This window comes from Cyclospora cayetanensis, unplaced genomic scaffold (assembly GCF_002999335.1).
Source record: "Cyclospora cayetanensis isolate NF1_C8 unplaced genomic scaffold, CcayRef3 CcayRef3_contig_11, whole genome shotgun sequence".
NCBI lineage: Eukaryota > Apicomplexa > Conoidasida > Eucoccidiorida > Eimeriidae > Cyclospora > Cyclospora cayetanensis.
Window position 1 is genome coordinate 196,829 of NW_020312048.1, and position 25,057 is coordinate 221,885.

Sequence of the window (25,057 nt, forward strand, 5' to 3'; positions counted from 1 at the left end):
ATCGGGGAGCAGGCCTCCGTGAAGTGTATATACAGCTTGGCCGTCGGGCGCAAACAGATTCCTGCGGAGGCGCCGCACGCACACCTAGCAGCACATCAGACGTCATGCAAGGGCATGCGATCGGAGCCTCAGGAATCCCACACGTCTCACGAATCGAAACACACAGAGGATCAGTGCCGTGCTCCTGGATCCTGTGAAACACATTTTGATACCGCAACCAGAACGTGCCCTTCTCGGCCCGTCTTCACACGTGCCGGGATGCCATGGCGCTCTCTTCCCCCCCTTCCCCTTCCTGCCCTAGAACCCCCTCCCAGCCACCACCCCCTCCCAGCCACCACCCCCTTCATAAAAGAACACGACAAGACCCCCTCCACACGCTTTGGCGAGATGAGAAAAAGAACGAAAAACGTCCTCCTGGGAAGAAAAGGAGGAGCAGAAGAAGAAGAAAGAAGCACAAAGATGCCCTTTAAGATATCCCAAGGCACCCCCGGTGCACGTGGAAGCGCGGCGAGAGGGAGCATGCAGCCATATTTTTAAAAAAACGACAACATTTATTAAGCAGCATTTTTTGTAGGTGCGTATTGCGCTTACCGCAGGGCGGCACGGACATCTGATCTTAGCGCCAGGAAGGAATCGGCATCTGGCTCGGTAGTAGCACTGTTGATCTGCGTGCTGTTTTGGTGGTGGTAATTTTGCTCAGCAGAAAAGGCTGATGCTTCTACAAGGCGGAACGTGATTTGCCGAAGCCAGCTGCCTGCACTCCGCTCAAGGGCAGCAGCAATAGCTGCGCATTCAACCTGCTGATGTTGCTGAGATCCAGAGCACCCGCCGGCTGCTGCCACTGCCGCGACATCCGTCGGTGCGATACTCAGTCGAAGTCGCAGCGAGCGTTGCAGCAAACAAAGCGCAGCAGCCATGCGTTCAGCAGCCTCGACTGCAGGCCAGTACCGTTCTCTGCTTCCCCAGGCAGTACAGCAGAGCCACTGCTGGAGCTGCCAGGCTCCCCAACGCAGCGAGGCACAAATTCCTTCCTGCTGTGTACTGCCAAGGACGGCCAGCGCCGTGAGCTGCTGCTCCCTCTGAAGCAGACGCTGGGAAAGGCGCATGTGGTGGTGCTGGCGCGTTGCCGTACCGGGAGTGCGCTGCTGGTGGGGGAGGCGGTGGCCACTGTTCAAGCCGTCGGCTCCTCCGCTTCTCGCCACGCCGGCAGGATACACATGAGCCCCCAATGCATCGCTGCAAATATTGCAGCAAAGTCTAAAGAATGCAGGCGGTGATAGCGGGCTTCCTGCTGCGCACTCTGCCTCTAATAGGGCCAAGGCTGCGCACGTCTCGATGGCGAACGCCGAGACGGCGGCGCCGAGCGCCTTGCACGTGCAAGCTGCTGCAGAGAGCCTAGCATCTCCCGCTGCGGCTGCTGCCGCGGCTGCAGCATTTGCTGCCTCGGAGGCGGTGCTGGCGCAGCTGCCGTTCCCAGTCATCGCGGACTGCAAAGCAGAACAAATATGCGAGAAAAACAGCAGCCGCTCAAGAACGCAGAGTGTGTGGCGCTGCCCCTGTTGCTGCTGCTGGAGAGCAGCCACCTGCCGGGGGGGGGGAGCCCTCCCTGTGAAGTCAGCCTGGTGGTGCTGCAGCAGGCAGGCGTGCGGCTGCTGCTGTTGCTGCTGCTGCTGTCTCCTTGGACCGCGTGCCCTCCTGTTGTGCGTGCCGCCTTCTCCATCCGCGAGCAGATTCCGTGCAGCGAGCAAGGCTAGACTCTGCTCGACAGCTACGGACGCGGCTTCGGCGACGTCGCATGCAGCCTCTCGCGCTGCAACGAGAAACGTGCGAGGTGCCTCGGCAGCCTGCAGCCTCGACGCCTCCTGCGCGGCTTCCAAGCTGCAAGTCAGCGCCTCGATGCTGGTGCACGTTCCCAGCAAACGCAGGAGAGACGGCAGCAACGCCGACTCCATGAGAGGGAGCGCTGGCAGCAGCAGGCCGTCCCCCGCCGCTGCGCACAGCCACTGCCCAACACACCGCAGCACCATCAGCAGCTTTGGAGCGACAGAGCTGATTTGCTGCGGCCTGAGCGCTGCATGCTGCTGGGGGTGCTGCTGCTGCTGCTGCTGCTGCGGCTGCTGCGGCTGCTGCTGCGGTACGGGAGCGATAGCTCCCTCCGCTGCCATTATAAAGCGGCTAGCAGCTCCCAAAAGCGGCTGTAGCACCATCGGATCCGCTGCAGCAGCAAAAAGCCTGGATAAGGACAAGCCGTCCAGCTGCTGCGCACGCGGCACTGGCAACTGCCGCTGCTCACGTAGGGGCAGGGGACAGATGAACCCCTGCTGTTGCTGCATGCAATCGGCGCACGCAGAAAGGATCTCTAGAGAAGCTTTGCCTGCTGCTGAGACCCAGTACGGCAAGGCTGCTGCTGCTGTCGCTACACCTGCTGCTGCTCCTGCACCTGCTGCTGCTGCACCTGCTGCTGCTGCACCTGCTGCTGCTCCTGCTGCTCCTGCTCCTGCTGTCGCCGGAGGACCTGCTGCTGCTGCTGCTGCTGCACCTGCTGCCACCGCTGCTGCATCCGCCGTCGCTTCCAACTCATCCTCCCGCACGCCAGGAAATCGCCTTGCCAAGGAGGCAACTGCAGAGAGCTCCCCAGGAGGCAGCAGCAGGTCATATTGCTTCGCCGCTGCCGCAGCTACCGACGGATACGCGTTCGGCTCTAGGGCAGCAGCTGCCGCTGCTGAGCAGTGCGCCAACCAGCAGCTGCTGTTGTTGCTGCTGTGAAGCAGCAAGAGCAGAAGGGAAACGGTACGGGCTACCTCGTTGATGAGAGGCCTAATCCCTGACTGCAATTCAACCTCAAAAATGGAGAGAGCAAGCAACAGGAGCAGCAAAAAACGAGACACTGGCAGTAAAAGCTGCTCCCGTGAAACCCAAACGCACGGCTGCTGCTGCAAGCTGCCACTGCTGCAACCAGCGGCTGCTGTCGCTGCTGCTGCTGCCTCCCTAAGGGTGACTGCCGCAGCGGCTGCAGTGCATGGGAAGGCTGCAGGCCCTTTCCCTCCGCAGTCTCTGCCACAGCAGCTGCTGCAGTCTCTGTTGCAGCACGCGCTGCTGCGGATGCAGTGAACGCCGCTGTGCCGCATAATGCAGCGGCGCAGTGTCTGCGCAGCGAACAGACAAGGGGAGGTCGAAAGGATCTCCACCATCAGCTTGAGCCCCTTCTGTTGCTGCTGCTGCTGCTGCTGCTCAGGAGCATCGGCTGCAGCCGATAGCAGCACCGTGACGGACGTCCACGCCTTCGTGCAACTATCCTGCAGAAGACGCAGCGCCGCCGATGCTCCGTGAGGCGACAAATGGAAGTCTCTTAGCCAGGAGAGCGTGCATGGGGTTGGCTGGAATCTCCTCGATCGCTGTTGTTGCTGCTGGTGGTGCTGTTGTTTCTGCTGCTGCTGTTGCTGCTGTTGCTGTTGCTGCTGTTGCTGCTGCTGCCAGTCGTGGTTCTGAACGATCGGCAGCGTCATATCTGAAGCCGGAACTGCTGCGGAAAATTTGAAGTTTGCGCTGCAGTCTGATGCTGCAAAGGGGAGCGGGGGGTGGCCTCCAAGGAGGCACGCCAGAGCCTCGTGTAAACCTGCCGCTGTTGCGGTGGCTTCGGAGCTCCAGCCTGCCCCTGCCTCCATCATGATCGGTAAAAAGGAAGGGTCAGTAAGACCTGAGGGGCGAGCAGTTGCAGCAGCAGCTTTAAGCAGCGCTTCGTCTTGTTCTTGCTGCTGCTGCTGCTGCTGCTGCTGCTGCAGAGGCACCGTACCCGGCGCCACGGGCACGCCTCGAGCCTCCATCAGGGCGAGGTTGCCTTCTTGTTACTGCGGCTGCGCTTTGCTGCGCCCTGCTGCATTTTCGGAGGGCCGTACATGGCCCTCTGTGTCATTGTCGAGCCTCAACTGCGCTGCTGCTGCTGCTGCTGCTGCTGCTGCCTTCGGTTGATATAAATATATATAAATATATAGATTTGCGGGTGGTGCTGCTGCTGCAGTAAACTGCGCTGCTGCCGCTGCTGAGGTGGTGTGTGCTCTCCCGCCTGCTGCCTTACTGGCACTGCAGTGTCTCAGGCGAGGGTATACAACAATGGAAGACAAGAGCTCCCTCTCCTGCTGCTGTTGCTGCAGTTGCACTATCCGCGCAGCAGCGGCAGGAATATACACATGTGTCTGACTGCAGCCGTTCCTGCTGCCTTTGCTGTGCTGCCTTTGCTGTGCTGCTCTCCCGCGCAGGATCCGTTGCAAGGGCACGGTTGAGAGCGCCCTAAAAAGGAGAGCCTCCGGGGAAACGGAGGAATGCGGCGTGAAGTATAGCGATAGCGGCCTCCCCCGGTTTATGCTGCTGTTGCTGTCTCCTCGTGCGCTGCAGCCTGGGTATTGCTCGAAGGGCTGCTCAGAAGGGTTCAGCTAAAACGATCCTCGGCCTTTTGTGGCCTAAGGAATGTAAAATAGCCGCTTACTACATACAAATGGCATTTTGCTGGCGCGGAGGCGCAGGACGCGCGGCTGGGGTTGGAGAGACACCCCGCGGCGGGTGCTCCAGCAGCAGCAGGACCCTGCAGCAAACTGCAGCAGCAAAGAAGAACGACCGAAATAAGTATGCGAGGAGACCCCTCCCGCAGTCTCCTCTTTAAGCAGTGCTGCCAGCAAAACCAGACTTGACAGCAACAAGCGCTAAGAGACAGCTGACCTCCCGCAGGTTCCCCTCCACCCCTGCCACCCCCGCCCCACACACAGGGTTCGCCGCGGGACCGCGGCCGCAAGCACCCCATTTACTCGGCGTGGCAGATCCGACAAACCATTAGTACTTCTGCGTGTTTTTTCTCGTAAATTTACACATAAAATTGATTGTGAAGGCCTCGCAAAGAGTCGCCAGAAGAGAGCCATCCAAAATGCGCATTCGAACTCCCGCCACCCCAAACCCGCCTGCTGCTGCGATGCAGCAAGCAGCACAGAAAGTAAAAAAGAAGAACACAGGCTGGAAGAGGCGCGCCACCTTGCGCTTGATTCAGGCCGCCTACTATCAAACTCCTTTTTATTTTGCGGCTCTGTGTTTGCTCTTAGCCTAGAAAAACCCTTTACCGGGGGATTAACCCTTCTAAACCCGCTGCTGGCTTTAGCCAAGGCCCTGACGGCCGACGTGGGCTAGGTACCTTCCAGGCTCTGGAAAAAAGCTTTTGAAGAGATCCCCAATGCATTTTCTTTTCTTTAATTATTCTCCTTTATTTTCTAGCCCATATTTCAGTATTTCCTTGGTGCGCCGTGCACCCCGCGGCTGTCCCTCTGCCTGCCCGAGCTCCTCCTCCCCTCCGCGCACGCCGTGGCGCTCTAAGCGGCACTAGTAGAGGCAGTTGCAGCCTCTGTCCTCTATCCCCGTTGCTCTGACTGCTGGTGCTGTTGCCACTGTTGCTGTTCCTATTGCTATTGCTCTCTCCCTGTTACTGGCACGATCCCTACGTTTAGAGGCCGCTGTTTTTTGCTGTGCTTTCTCCTGCTACTGGCCGACGCCAGTGTCGGTCCGTGCCTTTGCTGTCAGCGCCGCAAGTCTTGCTGTTCGGTGAGGTCCCAAAGGCCTTCTCCTGTCCTCACGTGCTCACTAAAAACTGTTGGTTTTTATTAGCTTGATTGCGCCAGCATGGGTAGGAATATCTTGCACGAGCGCCGCAGTTCACACTTAGGGATTACAACGTAGGTCCACACATGTAGAACCCCAAGTGCTGCTGCGTCGCTTCTTTCTGGACCTCTAGCAACAGATCCAGAAGTCTTACGAGACATGCAAAAAGACAAGAAACGATTTCTACTCGTCGCACGACGGAGGACTGTCCTTGATCCAAGGCCATACACGCCACCGCAGTCCCTCCACACCGAGGGTTTAGTGGGGTTCTCAGGGTGGAATTCACTACCGATCTATAGCAGTACAGGCAGCTTTATGCGAGATGAGGACGCCTCGGGCAGGCGCACATTGTAGGTACGAAGCACCAACGATTTGGACACACGCCCCTAGGGGAACTAGAGCATTACGAAGCTACGAGGAACGTTGCGCAACACGCTCTGCATACACATCTGAACCCTTCCAGCGATCTTGACGGTAGAAGAGCATGGGAAAGCTCCCTTTTTGCTTATTACTTGGTTGAAGCCCATTGGAGCACCCCGTGGTTGATCCCGTACCGATAGGCTTCTAGGCTCATAGTTCATACAAAAATTGAGCTAGCGACAGTCCTTTCTCGAAAGCACACATCCTTTCTCCCTGCTGTCGCCCCTCTAGTTTGCAACGTGAAGGTAGAGGACTGGACAACTAAGGGACATGGGCGTTGCTGCTGCCTTTGGGCATGTGGAGCATTCGCAGCTAGTTGTGCATAGCATCTGGCGCACAACGCTAGTGCTTACCGTAAAGAGCTAATGTTTTCCTCGACAATGGGGGAATACGAACAGCCAAACAAGAACACAATTTCTACTGCGGTAGCCACATCGAGCTAAAATTTGCAAAGAATTGGCACAGTGCAGCATAGCCCGCAAATTACAAAATAGAGGAGCACAAAAAAGAAGAGCAATATGGGCGCAAGTAGATGGCTCAACAAGCTTTTTGCTTTTAGCACAGGGCTGCTTTTGCCTTTGTTGTGGGCAGGCGACGGGCGAATTGAGGTGCAGATGTCCAGCATCGCATCCTTGCCGTTAGCCATAATGCTCCTTTGGCAGACCGCGCGGAGGGAATAGGCGTCTTCGATCTTCGAGCATCCCAATCGTATGCATCTTTCTAGAGAGGCTCGCAGAGGAGACAGCGTGTACAGCCTCGTTCCCTGCATCTTTCCTTTCTGCCCGAAGCGAGCAGGGTTTTCACAGGTTTCGCCGCAGATTCAGCTCGGACCTCCGCTGGGCAAAATCGCCCTCAAAGCTCAGGTCCGCCACAAGACAATGCAACCTACAGTGATCCTGCTTGAAAGCACCTAAAATTGCGCTGTCTCCAAGGGCGCCTGCCCGAAAGGAAGCATCCTTCTTTCTAAGCTTAATGCTTCCAAGGTATTTACTTGCTTCAGCTCAAAATTTTGAAAAATGCATCTGCACCTGTGGTGCCCCCTCTCTCCCTTCTCCATCCAATCTCTGGGGCGTCATAGAGCCCCGAGGCTTGTTTTTAAAAGAGGGACTGGTCCTGTCTCTCGACACTCCAGGCTTCCATGACAGGCAACTTGCACAAAGTTGTAGGGAGGCCGCCGCGTAGGGAACTTGAATGGCTGTGTGCTGTCGACCGGTGAGCCTGTGCGCCGGATGACTCATACGGCTTGCCCACCTGCAAGCCACTCAAGGGGTTGCAGTCACACCTCGCTTCCTGGTTGCTTGCTAAGGAGTGAGACATGCCATCAGGCTGCAGTGTTTGTGCCCCGAGCGAGGTACACTAAAGGAAGGCAACGTGTAGCCTGGAGATACTTTGAATGGGCCTTGTAGGCCTCGCATGACCAAGGTATCCCAGGTAGAGTACGGGATGCGCATGCTACAACTGGCCTTAAGGGGTTTAAGGAGGACCTTCAAGTCCAAGAACCGTACTACCGGGGAGATTGGAGGTGGCTCAAGGACACATAAAAGGAGACATTTCTTTCCCCCCTCCCCCTCCCCCGTCCCCAACACGTCTACCAGCTCCCCACGCAACGCTACTACAGCCATTCTTCTAGGAGCCTTCCAGTTTCTCCGTCCTCCCAGCGTATTGTATCCTAAGTGGACATCTTAGCGCGCAGGAATGCGGGCCCCCTACTTAACCCCCCAAACCTCGAGTTAGGCAGCAGAGGCCGCCTGCTGGCGCCTTCCCCTCGAAGCCGTCGTACGAAAATGCCATTGATCCAGCGCACTCCACAACCCCCGCCCCCCAAAGAGCGCCTACAGGGTCTGCCTTGATTATAGCTACTCTTCAACACCATCAGCCCAATACAACTACTACCCCTCCTCGAAAACGGCAAGCAAGCTGGCTTGCTTTGATTTGACTCTCATTATTCAAAACGCTACTGATGCCAATGCTCTTGCTAGAGCTTGAAGGCGCACGTGCAAATTGTTGGTGAACGTCTCACCGTGTATAATCACGAAGGTGAGTGGAAAGTTACGTGAGTATAATGTGAAGGACGGTTCTCGCGGTCCCTCTGAGCTGCAAGGAGGGTAGCATCCGCCAAAAGAACCTCTGCATCCTACCATCAGCAGGAAATGCAGCAACAGCCGCTGCTGATATTCTGTTGCGCCTTACTCCTCGAGGGACGAGCTAAGCGTCTGTCCTTCTTGCGTGTTTCCATCTTGGTAGTGCATGAGGATCCATTGAAGGATTTGATTGCTGCAGCACAATATTCGCCACCCACACAGCGTTTTGTGCGCCTGCGCTGAAAGGAAAGTCCGCGAAGCGAAAGCTGCGGCCAGGTGGTCCTTTCTGGTCCTAGGAGGCAGTGGGAAACTACGAGGTACGAGGAAAAATATGGCTTTTGGCTAAATGGGGAACCGAGGTGTAAAGGAAGGAGGCACATTACAAGCAAAAGAAATGCATGGGTCGTGTCTGGAAGACACATGGCCTACACAGAAAGTTCCGGATGGATACGCTTCATTCGGTTAAGACTCTGAATCCACCAGTCCGCCCTAGAGGGCTCGACAAGGAACAGCCGATGGCTTGCCCTGAGGAAGCCGACAAGTAGCACACCCCTATCGAGAGGGTGGAGTTGAAAGGTAGTTTTTGTTGTCGAGAGCCGGGGGGTGTTGGGAAGCGATGGGCACACTGTGTGAGACTCATCTCTGCAAGAGATAACAAGTGCCTCTCGAAGACTCGGGTAGACCGTTCTACGCGCAGCAGAGGAATAGGGTGGCTTTTTCTCGAGACAGCCCAGCCTGCACCCTGAGTCCGTCCTGCTCGTCTTAGCCTTGCCAGAGCCACGTCGCGCCGCTTACTTGTGTTGGGAGGCGAACCTAGGTGCCTTGGTTGCTGCAGCTTGGCAGCAAGCACCGCAGACATCGTAGTGCTCTGCACTTTCGAGACAGTCCATGCACTTGTACCTCGTCCCCACAATGGGCAGACGGCCGCAAAGGTGGCAGATGACGCCGTAGTGAACGAATGCTGTCGCCTCCAGCAGCCAGTCTCCGGTGCCAGGTAAGGACATCGCCTGGACGCATGCCGCAGTCCCCCCACACAGCCAGCAAGCCCCATCCCCGAAGCAATAGACGCATGCATCGAGACGGTTGACACCCCAAAGAAGAGACCCTACATTTAGCAGTGTCCTCACGGAGCGGCTCTGCGCCAGCCTACACATCTACACATCCCTTGAAGAAGTCCAAAGCAGCACAGCAGCAGCAGCAGCGGCGACGGCATTCCCAGTTCCCGCAAGGGCAGCAGTCACAGACAGGGAAGACTTAAGCGCATCATGCGGGGTACTCCGTGCGGAGTGCTTTTTTCACGCATAAGAACCATGAGAGCCAACTCAGCAGTTACCTCGTCCGTCTCCTGCGTGGTCTCCACAGACGAAGGCGGCTCTGTGACGCCAGTTCGCTCGACACTATCGGACGAAACAGCGCCTCTAGCAGGGAGGTCACTAAAAGACGGCTGCACTGTCGTCTCTATGCCGCCGGAGGACCCCCACTCCGGTCCCCTGGACTCTCCAGAGTGCACCTCCACTTGGCGGAGAAGTCGCTGCTGCTGCTGCTGCCACAGCGAGGGGACAAACATTGAAGGCACAGGTGCAGCCCTCCCTTCAAGTGCGCGTGCTGTAAGCCCCGCGAGTTCTTCGTCTTCTGCGTCCATCTGCTCGGCAGGGGTATCTCCCAAGTTCCTACGCAGGTCAGGAGGGGGGGGATACCGCCGAGACACCCTGCCCACGCGCAAGGGTCCTTCGTCGAAATCGCTGGCAGCACCATCCTCGTCTACTTGGCTTGCTCCAGCTGGTGAGCCGTCTCGCCCTGCGCGTCTGCTGCTGCCTGCGTCATTCGCTGCCCTGTATGGCGTGGAGGCTCTCAGCGAGAGGGCAAGCTGTTCAGCCCGGTATGCAGCGACAACGACGCGCAGTTCCACGGATCGGTGTAAAGGCAGCAAGTCGGGAGCCTCCCTCTCGAGCAGCAGCAGAAGGGCTGGGGTGCTAAGCGGGAGTTCATCCGTTGTGGCGCCAGGGGGGCCCTCTGCAATGACGTGATGCGGTGGACTTCGCAGACTCCTTCCCCTCTCGAGCACGTGCAGCTCCCTCTCTCGCCTTGAGGCTGCTTGCGGATGTTTCTTAAGGATGTACAGATACAGTGGACGGCAGACAGGAGGCAGACAGTCGAACGGCGTGCGGCATAGAGGGCAGACTGACATGTCGTAGCAGTTCATACATCGATAGACACACCAAAAACAAAAATAGTGACCTGCAGCGGCAACACCAAGGACCACAGCAAAACGCGGCACATGCCCGGAAGGCAACCACCAGAGGCCTCTCTCCCCACAAAGCATCTGCAGCACGATCAAGCAGAGGGAGGGGAGGGGGGAGGGGAAAGGGGGGTAGAGGGAGGGGGGGGAAGAATTCTCCCGGCACGCCAAAGCAGTGGACGACACCTTGCCGTCCGCAACGCGTGAAGCAGCCAAGTGTTCCCCAGGCAACAACGGTGACGTGCCACACCAGCAGCACCTGCATCGGCACGGTAGAAGTGAGTATCTTTTCGTTGCTTTCGCAGGAGGCAGGAGCTAGCCCCCTCCAAGCGTGCAAGAGAGAGTGAGAGAGAGTGCGTGCGTGTGTGTGTGTGTCTTTGATTTTGCACTGGACGCCACAAGGGAGCCAAACACATCGGCCCCATGCCACCACCAAGTAGCAGGCTGCCGAGATCCCTGCTACCGCGTGGGGTCGACGCAACGGAGGCTTACCACACTCGAGCAGGACAGGCTTCTGCAAAAGATCTGCACAGATGCAGCAAGTGAGCTCTCGGTGGATCTCGCCTTCAGAGCCGTCTTCCCACTCCACTTCTATCGTGCCCGCGGATTCTACAGCCACTTCCGCCGCTGCTTCCGCTGCCGCCTCTGCAGCGGCAGAAGGGCGATGCGCATAAGCTCTCGCCGCATCTGTTGAGAGCTGGGGACCCTCGAAGGATAGCTGGAAGATTGTAGCTGCTGCAGGTGTGCTCTCGGTGCCCGTTGTTGGGGCGGTTCTCGACGCTTCCGTCTGTGCAGCGCGTGGCGTCGTCATCGCTGCAGCGGCAGCAGCAGCAGTCGCGGCTCCCTCTGCTGACGGAGGCGCTGCAGCGCTCACCTCGGTAGGTTGCGCTGTCGTCTGCACGAGTCTTAAGAAAAACGCCGGCTCGGCTGCCTCCCCCAACTCCCCTGAGGGGCCCCTCAGGGGGACCCCAGACTGCGCCTGGCCCATCCGCGAGGCCCCCTGCTGCTGGAACGCAGTGGGGGATGCGATTCGGGGGTGGAATTTCGATGCTAGCGGGCAGCAGAGGAAGGCTGCACGAGCTAGAGGACGACGGTGCAAAGAGGTGGCAGCAAAGCTCCAAGAGGGCACGTGAATTTGCGGGCAAGGCGGTGGATGAAGGGGGGAGGGGGGCAAAGCGCAGATACTCAGCCGCTATTCATACGCCCGTGCAAGCCCCTCCAATGCCTCTTTGTTAGGGTTCGCGTGCGGTGGAGGCAGCAATAGAACAGAGCTCCGGTGTATGTACTCGTGTGCAGCGTCTAAGGCCAGGGTGTTGGGGGGCTTCCTGTTTAGCGCCTACGAACCGCCTCCCGCCTCGCAGAGCCGTGGCGAGCTGCCAATGCATTCCAGTGGCCCCACACCGAAAGCAAGTAAGGACCCCCCAAAGCGAATGCCTCTAGAAGCCCTCTCGTGCTGCCCTCCGAGCAGCACTCGCCTCCTCGAGTCAGGCCAGAGAGGGAAGTTGCACTCGGGTGTACCACCGACGGGAAGCTGTTGTCGTATTTGCAGCAGGAAGGAAGACTCTTGCTGCAGCTTATCGGATCGCTCCGATCGGCAGCAACACGGCGGTGCAGGAAGGTGCCTTGTACACAACTGCAGGGACCTAAGCAGCAGCCTCTCGGGAAGCAATGCCATACACAGGAAGGGCTTTGGATCACCTGAAAGAGCTTTGAAAGAGCTGCCTTTTGTTTCCCTTTGCGCTTCCCTACGCAGAATTTCTTCTGCTGCCTGGCATTGCGGCAGCCTGGGCTATACGGCACTGGAGCATCCCGAAGAGAGGCCCTTGTTCGCCAGGTGGCTGGCAGCAGCAGCAGCTGCCCTGGTGAGGCAGCTCTTCACGAGGCCATCCATCCTACGTCCACGCACTCCTTCCGCCCTATTAATTAAGGGAAACATGCATATTTTACCTGTTTCGTCCCTGAAGGCGCAGATATGGCCGCTGCTACTGCCGCAGGTGAGGCCTCTCACCTGGAGACCACGGTGCAGTGTATCCACGTGCAGTAGCACCGGTGTTACGCCTCCGACCTCTCCCTTCTGGGCTGTTATCTTCTCGTTTCGAGATTTTGTAAGTCTTTCTTTGCCTCGTGCCGCTCGCGAGAGCCCTGTGTGCGTCAGTCCTGTGAGGCCTCCTGTGGTACCCCTGGCGGCTCTACCGCCTCAGCGTAGAGGGGAGACTCGTTCGCCGCATACGCGCAGCGTGTGTCCAACAGAAAGGAGAGCGGCCATGAGGTCCTAAGCCTCAACTCAATGCCTTGTCGCTGGAAACGTGCCGTGGGAGGGGGGAGAAGCCCCTCTCTCGCCGCTCCCGATGGGGTCCCCTGGAGTAGGTGTCTCTACGGCCCTACCGCTCGGGGTGACAAGCGACTGCCCATCGTGTTGCAGCGATCCCTCCAGCACTGCCGATGGCTAGGCGCCTCAGGAAGGCTTTCGATCTTGCGAGGAGCGCCTTTCGCTCCCGAGGGGGGCCCCCGGGTAGCCGCTCGATGGCGACCTCTGTGGAATGCGCGCGCGGCAGAATCCCAGTCGGCGTCTTCCGATTTCCTCAGCTGCGGCAACAGCGAGAGGCGGGACCTAAGCACCAGCAGCAGCAGTAGTAAGGACAGGGATCTCGGGGTAGGAGGCAGCTGCGAAGCAGCCGTGTGCCCTCGGCAGCTGGGAAGAAGGAGGGCAGCAGCACTCCTCAGGAGCACCACCACTGGCTCCAACAGTGATGGCTTCCCCTGGAATGAGGAGGGGCTTCCCGCCGCTTTCTGGAGAGTCTCCAAAGGAGCCGCCGCCTCCGGTAGCAGTCACGGCACTGCATTCCACAGTCCCTCAGAAATTGTGGGAGGCCGCAAAGACGCCGACGAAGACGCACTCTCTAGGAGGGGTCTTCCAGCAGAGTCGGCGGAGAATGCAGAGATGGTGGCAGTCGCAAGACGAAGAAGAAGGTCAAACGCTGCGGCTGCTAAGGCCAGATGGCTGCTACACTGTCTCGAGGCGCATCTCGAGCACCGCCAGCGTCGGCAGCGGCTGCAGCAGCAGCACCAGCTGCAGCAGGGAGAAAAAGACACTGCGGCATCGCGCCTCACTGTCCTTAGAGACTTCGATGCACAGCAGGGCGCCTCGGCAGCTGTTGTAGTAGACGGGTCGTACGGAGAGCAGCTCCGCTTTTCACGCCAGCGCAAAAGCCTCCCTGTCTTTCGCGAGGTGGCTACTACGCGTTCTCTTCTGTCTGAAGATGCTGCTGTGTCTGGCCTAGCTGCACTGGGGCAGTATTTGCCACCCCACCTGCTTGCAGCTGCTGCGGGAGTCGCAGCACGCACTGTGCCTGTGGAGTCGGCGGCATGGCGACGTGCGGCAGGCGGGGAAGACATTCTTGAAGAAACAGAAACTGCTGCTGCGGATGCTGGTACTGCTGCTGCTTCTGCTGCACAATTATTGCGCACAGCACGCATGCGTTTGCACGAGCTGGGGCCTGTACAACTCGCAGGGTTGCTCAAGAGCCTTGCTCGCTGCAACTCCAGCGCGCAGCAGCAGCAGCAACAACAACCACCACAGCAACAGCAACAGCAACAGCAGCAGCAGCCACCGATGCTGCACTCGGAAGTGCAGCTGCTTCGTCGCTCAGCACTGCCCGCATTAAGCGCCTCAATGCACCGTCTCAGGAGCTACCAGGCAAGCCTGGGGTACCCCTGCATGTGTTGACGTCTTTAATATTGTTATTGCTGTTGTTATTGTTGTTATTGTTATTGCTGTTGTTGTTCTTGTTAATCTTGTTGTCGTTATTGTTGTTATTGTTATGGTTGTTGTTACTGTTGTTATTGCTTTTGTTGTTATTCTTGTTGTTATTGTTACTCTTATTGTTATTGATATTGTTATTGTTGTTGTATTGAAATTATCATTGTTATTGTTGTTGTTGTTCCTTTCTGCTGCGGCTGCCACCGCCACTGCTCAGTGCAGCCTCTCGGCTTGTGTGGTCTGTGTGCAGGAGGCGCAAGCCGTGGCTTGGTTTGTCCTGCGTCACTGCCAGCACCACAAAACCTTGGCGGTACTGCAGAAGCTGCGAGAGGTTCTGCTAAGTCAGCTTTCACTGCTTTCACACCAGCAGCGACTTCAGCAGCAGTGCCGGGGCCTCTGGCCTGCTCCTTCGCTTCGAGACGCCGCCTCTCTTGCCACTGCTCTGCTGCAATGCGGCACGCTGGACGGCTATTTGCTGCAACAGCTGTGGCGGGCAGTTTGCAGGAGCTTCTTGGAAGATGCTAGAGCGGTAGCGTTAGGCGGGGAGACTTCCTCGCTGTCTGCTGCAGCCGTGCGGTCTGTTGCTGTGCGTGCCCCCCCGGAGAGAGTGGCAGTCGATGGACGCAGGCTGGCGCAGGCAGCGGCAGCAACGCAGCTACGCGATAGGGGCATGTGGCTGTCATTGTGTCGGCTGCTGCATCGAATACAGCGGTGAGCCTGGCCCACAACCCGCAGCGCGTGCGCGCAATAAATAGGAATACTAAGGCAAAAGAAACAGTCGCCTACCGTGGTGTTGGCTGCCGAAACAACAATCACGATTCTAGCTGCCGGTGTGTCTCTTGCTTTTTCCGTCTGTGCTTGCAGCGTCGCTCCCTCTCAGGCACTCTCTGCCTTTTGTTGCGCATTGCCACTAGGGGCACTCCCGGATGCCCTTCATGCTGCAGGTTCTTCCGTGGACCCCTCCTTTGGAGGTTTCGTCTTCTCCCTTAGCCAGGATTTCGCTTGGGCAGCAGAGACGCCTCGAGATCGGTTTGCTGCTGCGCAGCTGCTGCACCTTCTTGCCTCGCTGGCGTCTCCGGCTGCGGCTGTGACCGACACGCCGCTGCTGCAAGCCGTGGCTGCAGCAGTTAGAGCCAGGCTGTTGAATCCAAGCAACAGCAACAGCAACAGTGCGAGCTGCGGCAGCTCTAACACGAGTTTGCAACTGGCTGTGGCTCAGCACATTGCGTGCTGCTGGATCGCTGTCGCGCGTCTGCTGCTAGCGGTGCAGGAGAGCAGAGACCTTGCTGCAGCTGCGGTGTATCCGCAGTTGCATCCTGAGGAGGCGCACTGCCTTCTTGCATTCCGCAACAGCAGCAAAGACAGCCGACTACTGCCCCCCACGGAAGCGTTTGCAATGTTTTTCGATGATGTACTTAAGCCCTCTGCAGCTGTACTGGAAGCACTAGTGGCAGCCGAGGCTGCCGATCCAATTGCCAACTTCAATGCAGCAGATCCGATTCGGCAGTCCGCTGAGGAGCAGCTGCATGCGCGGCTGGTGCGCGAAGCCCAACAGATGCCGCGTGTTGCTGCTGCTCTGGCTGCTGCCGCCGGCCGAGCGCAAGGCCCTGTGGAACGTCTGGTATTGGAAGAAGCCGCAGCGATAGCAGCAGGAGCTGCTGCGAGGGCTCCCCCTTCGCTTCTGAGAATGTTGCAACAGTCCCACGATTCCTTGCTGCAGCTGCGCACCGCACTGGCAAAGGACCTTGTGGACCGGACTGAGCCATCATCAACAGCAGGAGACAGCCGCAACGAAGCAGCAGCAGCAGCTCGATCGACATGTCCATTGCCAGGGGACCCGCGTGTCGCAGTAGCGTGGGCATGCGCTGCAGCAGCGGCAAACAGCTGCGATGCTCCCGCTGCAGCTGTTGATGCGGCCCTTGTGCTGGCGGAAGAGCACTTGGTTAGATCTCGCAGGGAGCTCGAGGAGGCGACTGCAGCTGTGGGAACCGCCGCAACAGCAGGTTCAGGACGCGTCGCAGTCAGCCTCCTGCAGCAGCTTGCTGCTATCGCTACACTGCTGCATGCACTCAGTGCCTGTGGTGCCCGTCGCCGAGCGACGCTGCACTCGCTGCTTCCGGGGCTTCGCAGGGCCATCTACACACAGCACCAGTACCAGCAGCAGCAGCGGCAGCAGCAGCAGGAACAAGGCGAGCAAGAGGGGGGCCATGGAGACATTGCATTTATATGGCAGTAAGGCAGAGACGCAAAGGAGCTCCCGTCTCATCGGGAGGGGAGCGTAAAGTGAACGAGCGTCATGGGGACGTCGCACGGCGAGGGGTTGCTGCTATTCGATCTATGTAGAGCCAAAGATTTTGCAGCAGCAGCGGCTGCTGCTGCGAAATCTGTTGATTCTGCTTCTGCGAGTCTGCCATCTCTGTAGGTGCTGGGCAGATATTTTCTTGTCTCTAGTGGAGTTGCAGGTAAGGCGCCTGCGTCTCAGGGGTCCCTGTGTTGCCTTTTTGACGCCTCCGGCATTCTCGCGCCCCTCTTTGCTGGCGAAGTAGCGGCAGTGTTCCTTGCTGCTGCGTCGGTGTGTTTGCCTCTGCAGGCTACAGATGCCCTCGGAGTTGCTGCTGCACTGCTGCATGCGCAGCTAGTGCAGCAAGCCCCTCATCTCAACGATCCGGCGTTGTTGCTGCTGCTTCAGGCGCAGCTGCTGCTGTGCTGTGGCTCGCCGCAACCAGAGACTGCTCCGTTAGGCCTGCAGGCTGCTTCTACAACCAGAACAACACTACCGGGACCAACAGAGCTCACCTGCGGCAGCGATGCTCCAAAGGATGCGTACAGGGCTCCTTTGTTCTTGCAGTTGATCGATCAAGACGGTGGCCAGGCGCAACCGGGTGCTGTACTACGCGGGCTGCTTTTAGAGGCCGAAAGACGCCAGAGGTGTCTTTCGCTCCTGCAGTCTCCGGAGCAGCTCGTGCTTCTGGCCTTTGCGTTGCACTTCTTTGAGGGACTAGACTCTATGGGTGCTGCTCGCTGCAGCAAGCTACAACAGCTGGCCCGTCGTCTCTCCTGGCGCAGAGAAGCGATTGTCGCAGCGGCAACTGCCGCCGCGCCTGACACCGCAGCAGCAGTAGCAAGCATGGAGGGCAACATGAAACGCAGGCCTTTTTTCTCCAGTGCTTCTCCTTGCCGATATCAAGATGTGCCACTGCTGCTTCCTGCTGCAGCCCGGCATAGTGGCAGCAGCAGCAGCGGCGTGGCGCTGCAGCTGGGCAACAGTCCAAGGAGCTGGACAGACCGCTGGGTGTGGTTGTTTGCCGCTGAGGCCATTGCACTGCGTCATGCTGCAGCTGCCAAAGGTGCTTGCATACGCGGCAGCAGCAGCGCACTCAGCAGCAGGGAGCAACATGGGGGTTGGGAGGCCTCTGAAAGTCTGTGTTGCAGCCCCGTGATTGAGGGGTGGATTGCTGCAGACGGTTGCGTTGAGGGAGGGGTCTCAGGACCTTCCCCGTCTCCCGGAGAGCAACCTGTGCTCTTTCTGCTTTCCCGGCGGAATTTCTGGTGAGGTTTGTATTGTCTGTTGTCACCGAATAATCCACTATGCGTTTTGGGGTGCTCGGGCTCTGCGTGTCAACATACGATATTTCGCCGCTCCTTGTATTGCTGGTCGATGTGAGAGCATCGCGATCCTATATGCACACTACTGCATACTGGGGTGTTGTGTGTATGTGTGCAGGCTAAGCAATGCCCAGTGGGGTGGCGGGGATGAGACACCTGAAAAAAGGATGCTCCCTCCCGCTGCTGCACCTTTGAGGCTGTTTTATGGCTATCTCTCTAAAGTTAGAGGGCGAAGGGTAGCCTTGCTGTAGCGTCTGTGGAAGCAAACAGCAGTAGGAAGAGTTTGGAGGGGAGAAAGAGTTTTTCCTGAACCTCGGGTGCTTTGAAATAGGTACAGTGAGACCCCCGCGGGTTCTTCATACACTCCAAATCCGCAGTAGTAGCAGTAGGTGGCGCGGCTGTTCCGATACTGCCCGGTACTACATGCTGCCACTGCCACGTGTCGAGAAATAACCAATATAAAGGAGCAGAGGGATGCGTCAGTACAGTGATACGTCCGCCTTGCCCCCCAACATAGAGCTATCATCGTGCTCAAATGTAACCGGATGAAAGCCCATACACAGACACTGCTGGGCTATACTATTATGTATGCAGCATGCTTCCTGGTAGTGCCCATGTGTACATACTGGCCATGCAGGGATATGGGCCCCTGTAAATTTTCGGAATCGAGATCAGAGTCGAGTTCTGCATTCTGCTGGACGCTTTGTACATTGAAACAGAATCTAATTATTTGGTGCAGCTGTGGAACTCAGGCTACAAGCACATTTCGTTGCCTTGGCCCTAGTTGGATCAATTGTGAGGGCCATGGCAGCCGTGCATCGATAGATGCATATCCTGTAAACACCAGAATAACCGTTCGAGAAAAATCGCAGTCTTTACCCACACGATGGTGCGACACTCTGTGGCCCTTTGTCTTGTCCTGGGAGTTGAATCGGCACCTCTGCCCCGTTATACCGCGCTTTTAGCTAGCCCCCTCTCAAATACCGTCTGTTTTCTTCGCTAGTCATACCTTGACGCATACCTGCACATAGGCCTAGATGACATTGAATCTATGCCTTTTTAGTAAAGTGTGTATCGAGTTTGGAGTTTACAGTAAAACCCTAGATGCCGTAGTACAGTTGATATATTGCCTAGGGACATGCGTGATTCCAAGTAATGTGTATTGCTTCAGCTACAAAGAAGGCAAAGTCATTCAGCGTCCTTCCAAGCGAGCTCCTCTTTTTTCCTGCTCTCATCCCTGCAAGAGGCGAGGGGGACAGCTAGGGTGCATGTTGATGCATCCCGAAAGCACCCTAAGCACTACCACCTACTAGCACCTAGCCGACGAGCAGACAACACTGATACTTGTCGTAGTGAGGTAAAACCACCTTACAACAAGATATACGAACGGACGAACGCGGCAATAGTGACTTATTCACAAATCTTTATCTAAACTAGTAACATAACTAGCACAGTGGAGGGTTCCCCTAGGTGCAGTTTAGCCCGTAACGTGCACTGTGGATCAACGACTTCTGAGGGTCCCAGTAAACACATCGAAAGCTCACTCTGGGGCATTTTCTGCGCTACTAGCTTGTGTAATAGCTTTATCCCCTGCCCTTCGACGTCTTGTAGTCTGCTGTGCAGGGTTACAGAGATCGAGGAGCCTCGATCTGTGGGCTTTCTTTACGGGGGTCACCCGGCTGTCAGCTGAGCAATGCAGCCCCCACTATAGCGTCTGTGAGATCTGTGTGATAAGCTGGCCAAACAGTCAACTTTGTATCGGTAATAATGCCTTTAGTGCCCCAGCGAAGCGGCTAGCCCCATGCGAATGACAAGGAAACTGTGTCATACCCCAACGGTGAGTTTTGCTGCCAGCAGTCCGTAGTTTGCCCGCAAAGTGGCCGCTACACTGCTATTCAAGAAAAAAACGTACAACCCTGGCGGCTTCCACACATGTCTAGGGCCTACACAAGCGTGTTTTCATGGGGAAGTGGCATTATGGAAGCTGAAGAAAAGCTTGTCCCGAGTGTTACTCCATCCACCCACCACAGAGCCATTCCTTTTTCTCACCACTAAGAGGCTCACGTAGTGTCTACTGCAGCCCTGCAGAGTTTTCGTGATTACCTTTTATGCTGTCACAGAGCGGTGGGAAGTAATAACAACCCCACCTCTAGAAGATTGGTTGCTGGCCAACACTGGCGTGCCCTACTGAGTTTTGCCACAAAAGTTGGCCTTTGGCAGCCTTGCCCCCGAAATATTGCACTTGGGAATGCTCAAGAAATGTCGAAAGCGTACTGATGCCCTAGAAAAGGGCAACTCCGTAGAGCCGAGGTGGTGTTAGTGAGACACGAGTGAGAGGCACACCGGGTGAGCAGCATGGGCGCAGATCTGTGGCTAAAATGCTTCTGCTAGTGCCTGTCGATGCTATGCCTACGTGAGCCCTTGTTTATGGGAATGGGGCTGTCTAGGGGAGGGGCAGCAAGGGGAAGAGAGAAAGTAGCAACCCCCCAAACCACCACCTGCTCTCGCTCTCCCCGTGGCGGAGTACGGTGTCTTCCCCACCTACAACGCTCCATTCACTATGTTTTGCGCTTCTTCCTTTTGAATACACTCTCGATTTGCAGACGTAATAGCTTTAGTATTGCTAAATGCTTTCCTAGTGTCCTTGCAGAGAGAAACGGTCTCTTTGCTCCTTGGCTGTGGCATTGGTTGGTGTGTGTACCTGGGGTGTTGTTGCCCGTAGGACCCTTTCTACGAACAGCTAGACATCTTTCAGTCTCTCTCTCTTTATCGAGCTTTTTTATTCATTTCGGAACCCATTATCGTGTCGCATTTCAGGGGGAACCTCTCGCAGCACAGCGGTGCCGTCGGCCACCTCGGACTACCGTGCAGCGTGCGTATGCTGAGCGCTTCTTCGCGCGGCTTTTCGTCTTCGCCAGCGCTTTTGTCACTCTTTCCTTTTTTATTATATAGCTAGGCAAGGATGACCTTACCGGAGTTGCCCCCTTCTGTCTCTGCTTCCCTCCCTCCGTACAGCAGCAGCACCACCACCACAAAAGCCTCGTCCCTCACCATAGGCGCATCTTCGCCCGTTGAAAAGTCGATTGGAGCCTCCTTAGCCTCAAAGGTGGACAAGAGGTTGGACGGCGAGCACCTCAACAGCGGTGGGATGTACGTGATTAACAGAAAGGGGGAGAAGGAGCCGGTGTCCTTCGACCAAATCCTCCACAGGGTGCAATCCCTTTGTTACGGCCTTCATCCTTTAGTTGATGCGGCCAGAGTCAGTCAGGCAGTCATCAATGGCATGTTTGCTGGCATCAAAACCAGTCAGCTGGACGAGCTGGCAGCCCAAACAAGTGGTACGCAGGCGCAGCTGTGCGCTCTCCAGCGCCTCCCACAGAGCCTGCCTGTGTGCCCCTCATAAACCCGAGTATAGATGCACGTGTAAACATATGCACATGCGGCATCTGCTTTGGGGTGTTTTCTCCTCCGTATTATGTGCCCCTTGCTTCTTCCCTACCAGTCCAATATTGCGGTTTTCCAGCCTTTTCCCCGCCAGCGCCTCTACCTCACTGTTCAGGCCGCTCTGCCACTGTCTTATAATCACTGTTTCTGCAGCTTACATGGCCGCAACGCACCCTGACTTCTCCAAGCTGGCTGCCCGGATAGCTATCGACAATCTTCACAAGAATACATCTGCGGACTTTGCGGAAGTTGTAGAACAGCTGCACTCCTACATGGACAACCAAGGGAGGGAGGCGCCACTGATTCATAAAGATGTATACGAGTTTGTCATGCAAAATCGAGCGAGCCTCAATGCGGCCATCAAGTACCACAGAGATTTCGACTACGATTACTTCGCATTCAAAACCCTGGAGAGGTCTGACAGACGATGCATGCGTGCCTGTTTCCGCGTGTCTCATGCGTCTCTCTGTCTCTCTCCTTGCCGTTCTGGCCGTTTTCGCTACTGCCGACTCATTGGCGCTTCCTCGGTGCATGCCATGGCACCACGCAGCCTAGGGGCTGCCTAATTTTGACGAGAGGGAGGCTGGGGGAAGTCTTTCTTCAAACCCTCCTCCCCGTGTGCAGATGCATGCAGTCATGCTTGTATGTATGTGTGAGGCTGACACCTCGCGACGGACGCCTGCCTGTGCCTGTGCTGCTTGCTCTATAGATCCTACCTCCTGCGCATGCGCGGCACGATCGTGGAGAGGCCGCAGCATATGATTATGCGCGTGGCTTGCGGCATCCATTACGGAGATCTGGAAAGGACGATTGAGACATACGAGCTTATGAGTCTCAAGCTGTTCACGCATGCTACCCCAACTCTTTTTAACGCCGGCACTCCTCGCCCTCAGATGAGCAGCTGTAAGCAGAGGCGTTGCACGAGGTGTCCATACAGAGGGGCGCTCCCTAGGGGACGCGAGTATTTCCCTTTTTGCGCATATGCGTCTTCCTATTCTGGGTGCAATGTAGGCCATGTGTTCACAGTAGACAAGGCGTACGAACGGCTCCAGGGGGTTCCCTACGTGCGCTGCGTTGCATGCAGGCTTCCTTCTGACGATGCAGGACGATTCTATCGATGGTATTTTCAGCACCTTGCGGCAGTGCGCATTGATCTCCAAGACAGCGGGAGGCCTAGGCCTCTCAATTACCAACATTCGTGCAACGGGCAGCTACATCAGAGGAACCAACGGCTACTCCAATGGACTCATTCCGATGCTTAGGTTGGTCATCAGTCCTCTTCCTTAGGGGCTTCCCGCCCTGTCCGACCTTTCCGAACGCGCTTAGTGCTGCTATTTCCACCAGCAGGCTTTGTGCTTTTTCCGCGCTAATGCCCTCCAAGCGCGCATGGTGGCGTGGGCATTTATGTACTCCGTCCGTCGTGCTGGGCTGCGTGTTTGTGTGCAGAGTCTTCAACGACGCCTCTCGCTACGTCGACCAAGGCGGCGGCAAGCGCAAGGGCAGCCTTGCAGTGTACGTGGAGCCCTGGCATTCAGACATCTTCGAGTTTCTGGATATCCGAAAAAATCATGGGAAGGAGGAGATGCGCGCCAGGGACCTCTTTCCGGCCCTGTGGGTTCCGGACCTCTTTATGGAGCGCGTCTTTGATAACGGTCGGTGTTTTAGCGCGATTTTTGCACTATGAATACGCGAGACAGTGGGGTGAAAACGAGTGAAGGTGCTGGAAGTACAGGCAGAACGAGCGTCACACATACATACACACGCATATACACACGCAAACACACACACGCATATACACACGCAAACACACACACGCATATACACACACACACGTTGGAGATCTTTGCGGCTGCGAAAGTCTCCCCTAGGCGGGCAAGCTTGTGTTCCTGCATATGCGTGTTTGTGGCGTTTTCGCGCAGGCTCGTGGACGTTGATGTGTCCCTGCGAGTGCCCTGGTCTGACTGAAACGTGGGGTTCTGAGTTCGCTGCCTTGTACGAGAAATACGAGCGCGAGGGGCGGGGACGGAAGACGATACCGGCTCAGCAGCTCTGGTTCGCTATCCTGCAATCGCAGATCGAAACAGGCACCCCCTACATGATGTACAAGGACGCATGCAACAGGAAGAGCAACCAGCAAAACTTGGGGATCATTCGATCGAGTAATCTGTGCTGCGAAATCGTGGAGTACACCAGTCCCGACGAGGTCGCTGTGTGCAACTTGGCCTCCGTGTCTCTCCCTCGATTCGTGGATGTCGAGAAGAAGCTCTTCGACTTCGCGAAGCTCATGGCTGTTGTGAAGGTCATGACTCGGAATCTGAACCGTGTCATCGATAGAAATTACTACCCCGTCCCAGAAGCCCGCTACAGCAACCTGCGACACCGCCCCATCGGCTTGGGTGTGCAAGGGCTCGCGGATGCCTTCCTCCTCTTGCGACTTCCCTTCGACAGTCCCCCAGCCAGAGAGCTCAACAAAAACATCTTCGAATGCATCTATTACGCCGCATGCGAAGCCAGCATGGAGCTTGCAGCAGAGCAAGGTACGGAGCAAGGCACGCCTACCTCTTCCTCACGCGCACACGGCCGCAGCGCTCAAGTTGCCGCCAGGCACTTCAAGTGCCCCGAAAAACCACATGCGTTATTATCACCAGCGGCGGAGAGAATATCGGCGGTAAAAACAGCTTGACTCATGTGGAAGGGGGGACAAACTCGGGAACTCCGTGGCTTTGTGTGTATTTTGCGCTCTTAAGGGCCTTACGAGACATACGCGGGCTCTCCGGCGTCTAAAGGTCTCCTGCAGTTCGACCTTTGGAATGTCAAGCCAACCAGTGGACTGTGCAACTGGGATAGCCTCAAGGAAAAGATTAAGAAGCACGGATTGAGGAACTCCCTGCTGGTGGCCCCTATGCCTACTGCGAGCACCTCACAAATCCTTGGTAGGCGGCTGCAGAGCATCTCGGACGGCAGTTCTGAGAAAGCAGCGGTCTAGTCGACTGCTAGCGGCCCTTCTTGCCGCCTCTGCCCTCCCTCACCCGGCTCTCGCCCTCCTGTGCGTGCTTTGTGCTTGCTGCTCCTCAGGCAACAACGAGGCCTTCGAGCCTTACACGTCCAACATTTACTGCCGCCGAGTGCTCAGCGGAGAGTTCTTCGTCGTTAATCCCCACTTGCTGCGAGACTTGCTGGAGCTTGGCTTGTGGAATGAGGACCTGAGGCAGAAGTTGATCGCTCATAACGGCAGCGTGCAGCATCTGGCAGAGATTCCGGACGATCTAAAGGAGCTTTATCGCACGGTTTGGGAGATAAAGCAGCGCAGCATTGTTGATATGGCGGTAGATCGCGCGCCCTTCGTAGACCAGTCCCAGTCTTTAAATATCCACATGCGGAATCCCACTTTCGCGAAGCTCTCGACGATGCACTTCCACGCGTGGAATTCCGGACTCAAGACGGGCATTTACTATTTAAGGACGCAGGCGGCAGCGGACGCCATTAAGTTCACTGTTGACCAGAGTGTGGCGAAGGCGGCTAAGAAGAATCAGCAACTGCCACACCCCCCCGCCAGCTCCCCAGCCTCAGAGACACCCGAATGTGCAGCCGACAAGCCTGCGGGAGAAGTAGACCCTGCTGTTGTGCCAGAAAAAAGCAGCGAAGGCGGAAGTGACAACGCCAGTTCGTCACCTGTCGGCGCAGTGTGCCGCCTCCGTCCAAAGGGCCTACGCGACGACGAGCCTTGCGCTATGTGCTCTGGGTAGTCTTCAGTAAGGCTTTTAGGTGTAGAGAGCTGAGTGTGCTCCGCACTCAAAGCTGCAGGGCGCGCGTATCTACCGTCGAGATCCTTTCATCCATGCAGCATGTGGTGCGCGCTTGTAGAGCACG

General features: G+C 56.9%; 3 protein-coding genes across 3 annotated transcripts; 2 read left to right on the forward strand and 1 right to left on the reverse strand.

Moving 5' to 3' along the window:
• Positions 1 to 587: 587 nt before the first annotated feature.
• Positions 588 to 11,365, reverse strand: LOC34624089. Its single transcript, XM_026334620.1, is given in 6 exon segments — positions 588 to 1,426; positions 1,812 to 2,064; positions 2,523 to 2,569; positions 8,920 to 9,243; positions 9,438 to 10,376; positions 10,870 to 11,365. Coding segments are annotated over 6 exon segments (2,898 nt in total).
• Positions 11,366 to 12,664: 1,299 nt separating this feature from the next.
• On the forward strand, positions 12,665 to 17,690 carry LOC34622541. The gene is made up of 6 exons (XM_026334635.1): positions 12,665 to 13,435; positions 13,607 to 14,082; positions 14,387 to 14,764; positions 15,002 to 16,369; positions 16,560 to 16,599; positions 16,728 to 17,690. The coding sequence occupies exons 1-6, from the start codon at positions 12,665 to 12,667 to the stop codon at positions 17,688 to 17,690; spliced, it is 3,996 nt and encodes a 1,331-aa protein (XP_026190420.1).
• Positions 17,691 to 20,891: 3,201 nt separating this feature from the next.
• LOC34622540 (ribonucleoside-diphosphate reductase large subunit) lies at positions 20,892 to 24,933 on the forward strand. Its single transcript, XM_022735698.2, has 8 exons — positions 20,892 to 21,081; positions 21,341 to 21,602; positions 21,897 to 22,090; positions 22,272 to 22,449; positions 22,634 to 22,839; positions 23,107 to 23,724; positions 23,935 to 24,120; positions 24,263 to 24,933. Exons 1-8 carry the CDS (start codon positions 20,892 to 20,894, stop codon positions 24,931 to 24,933), a joined length of 2,505 nt encoding a protein of 834 aa, XP_022587945.2.
• The last annotated feature ends 124 nt before the right edge of the window (positions 24,934 to 25,057 follow it).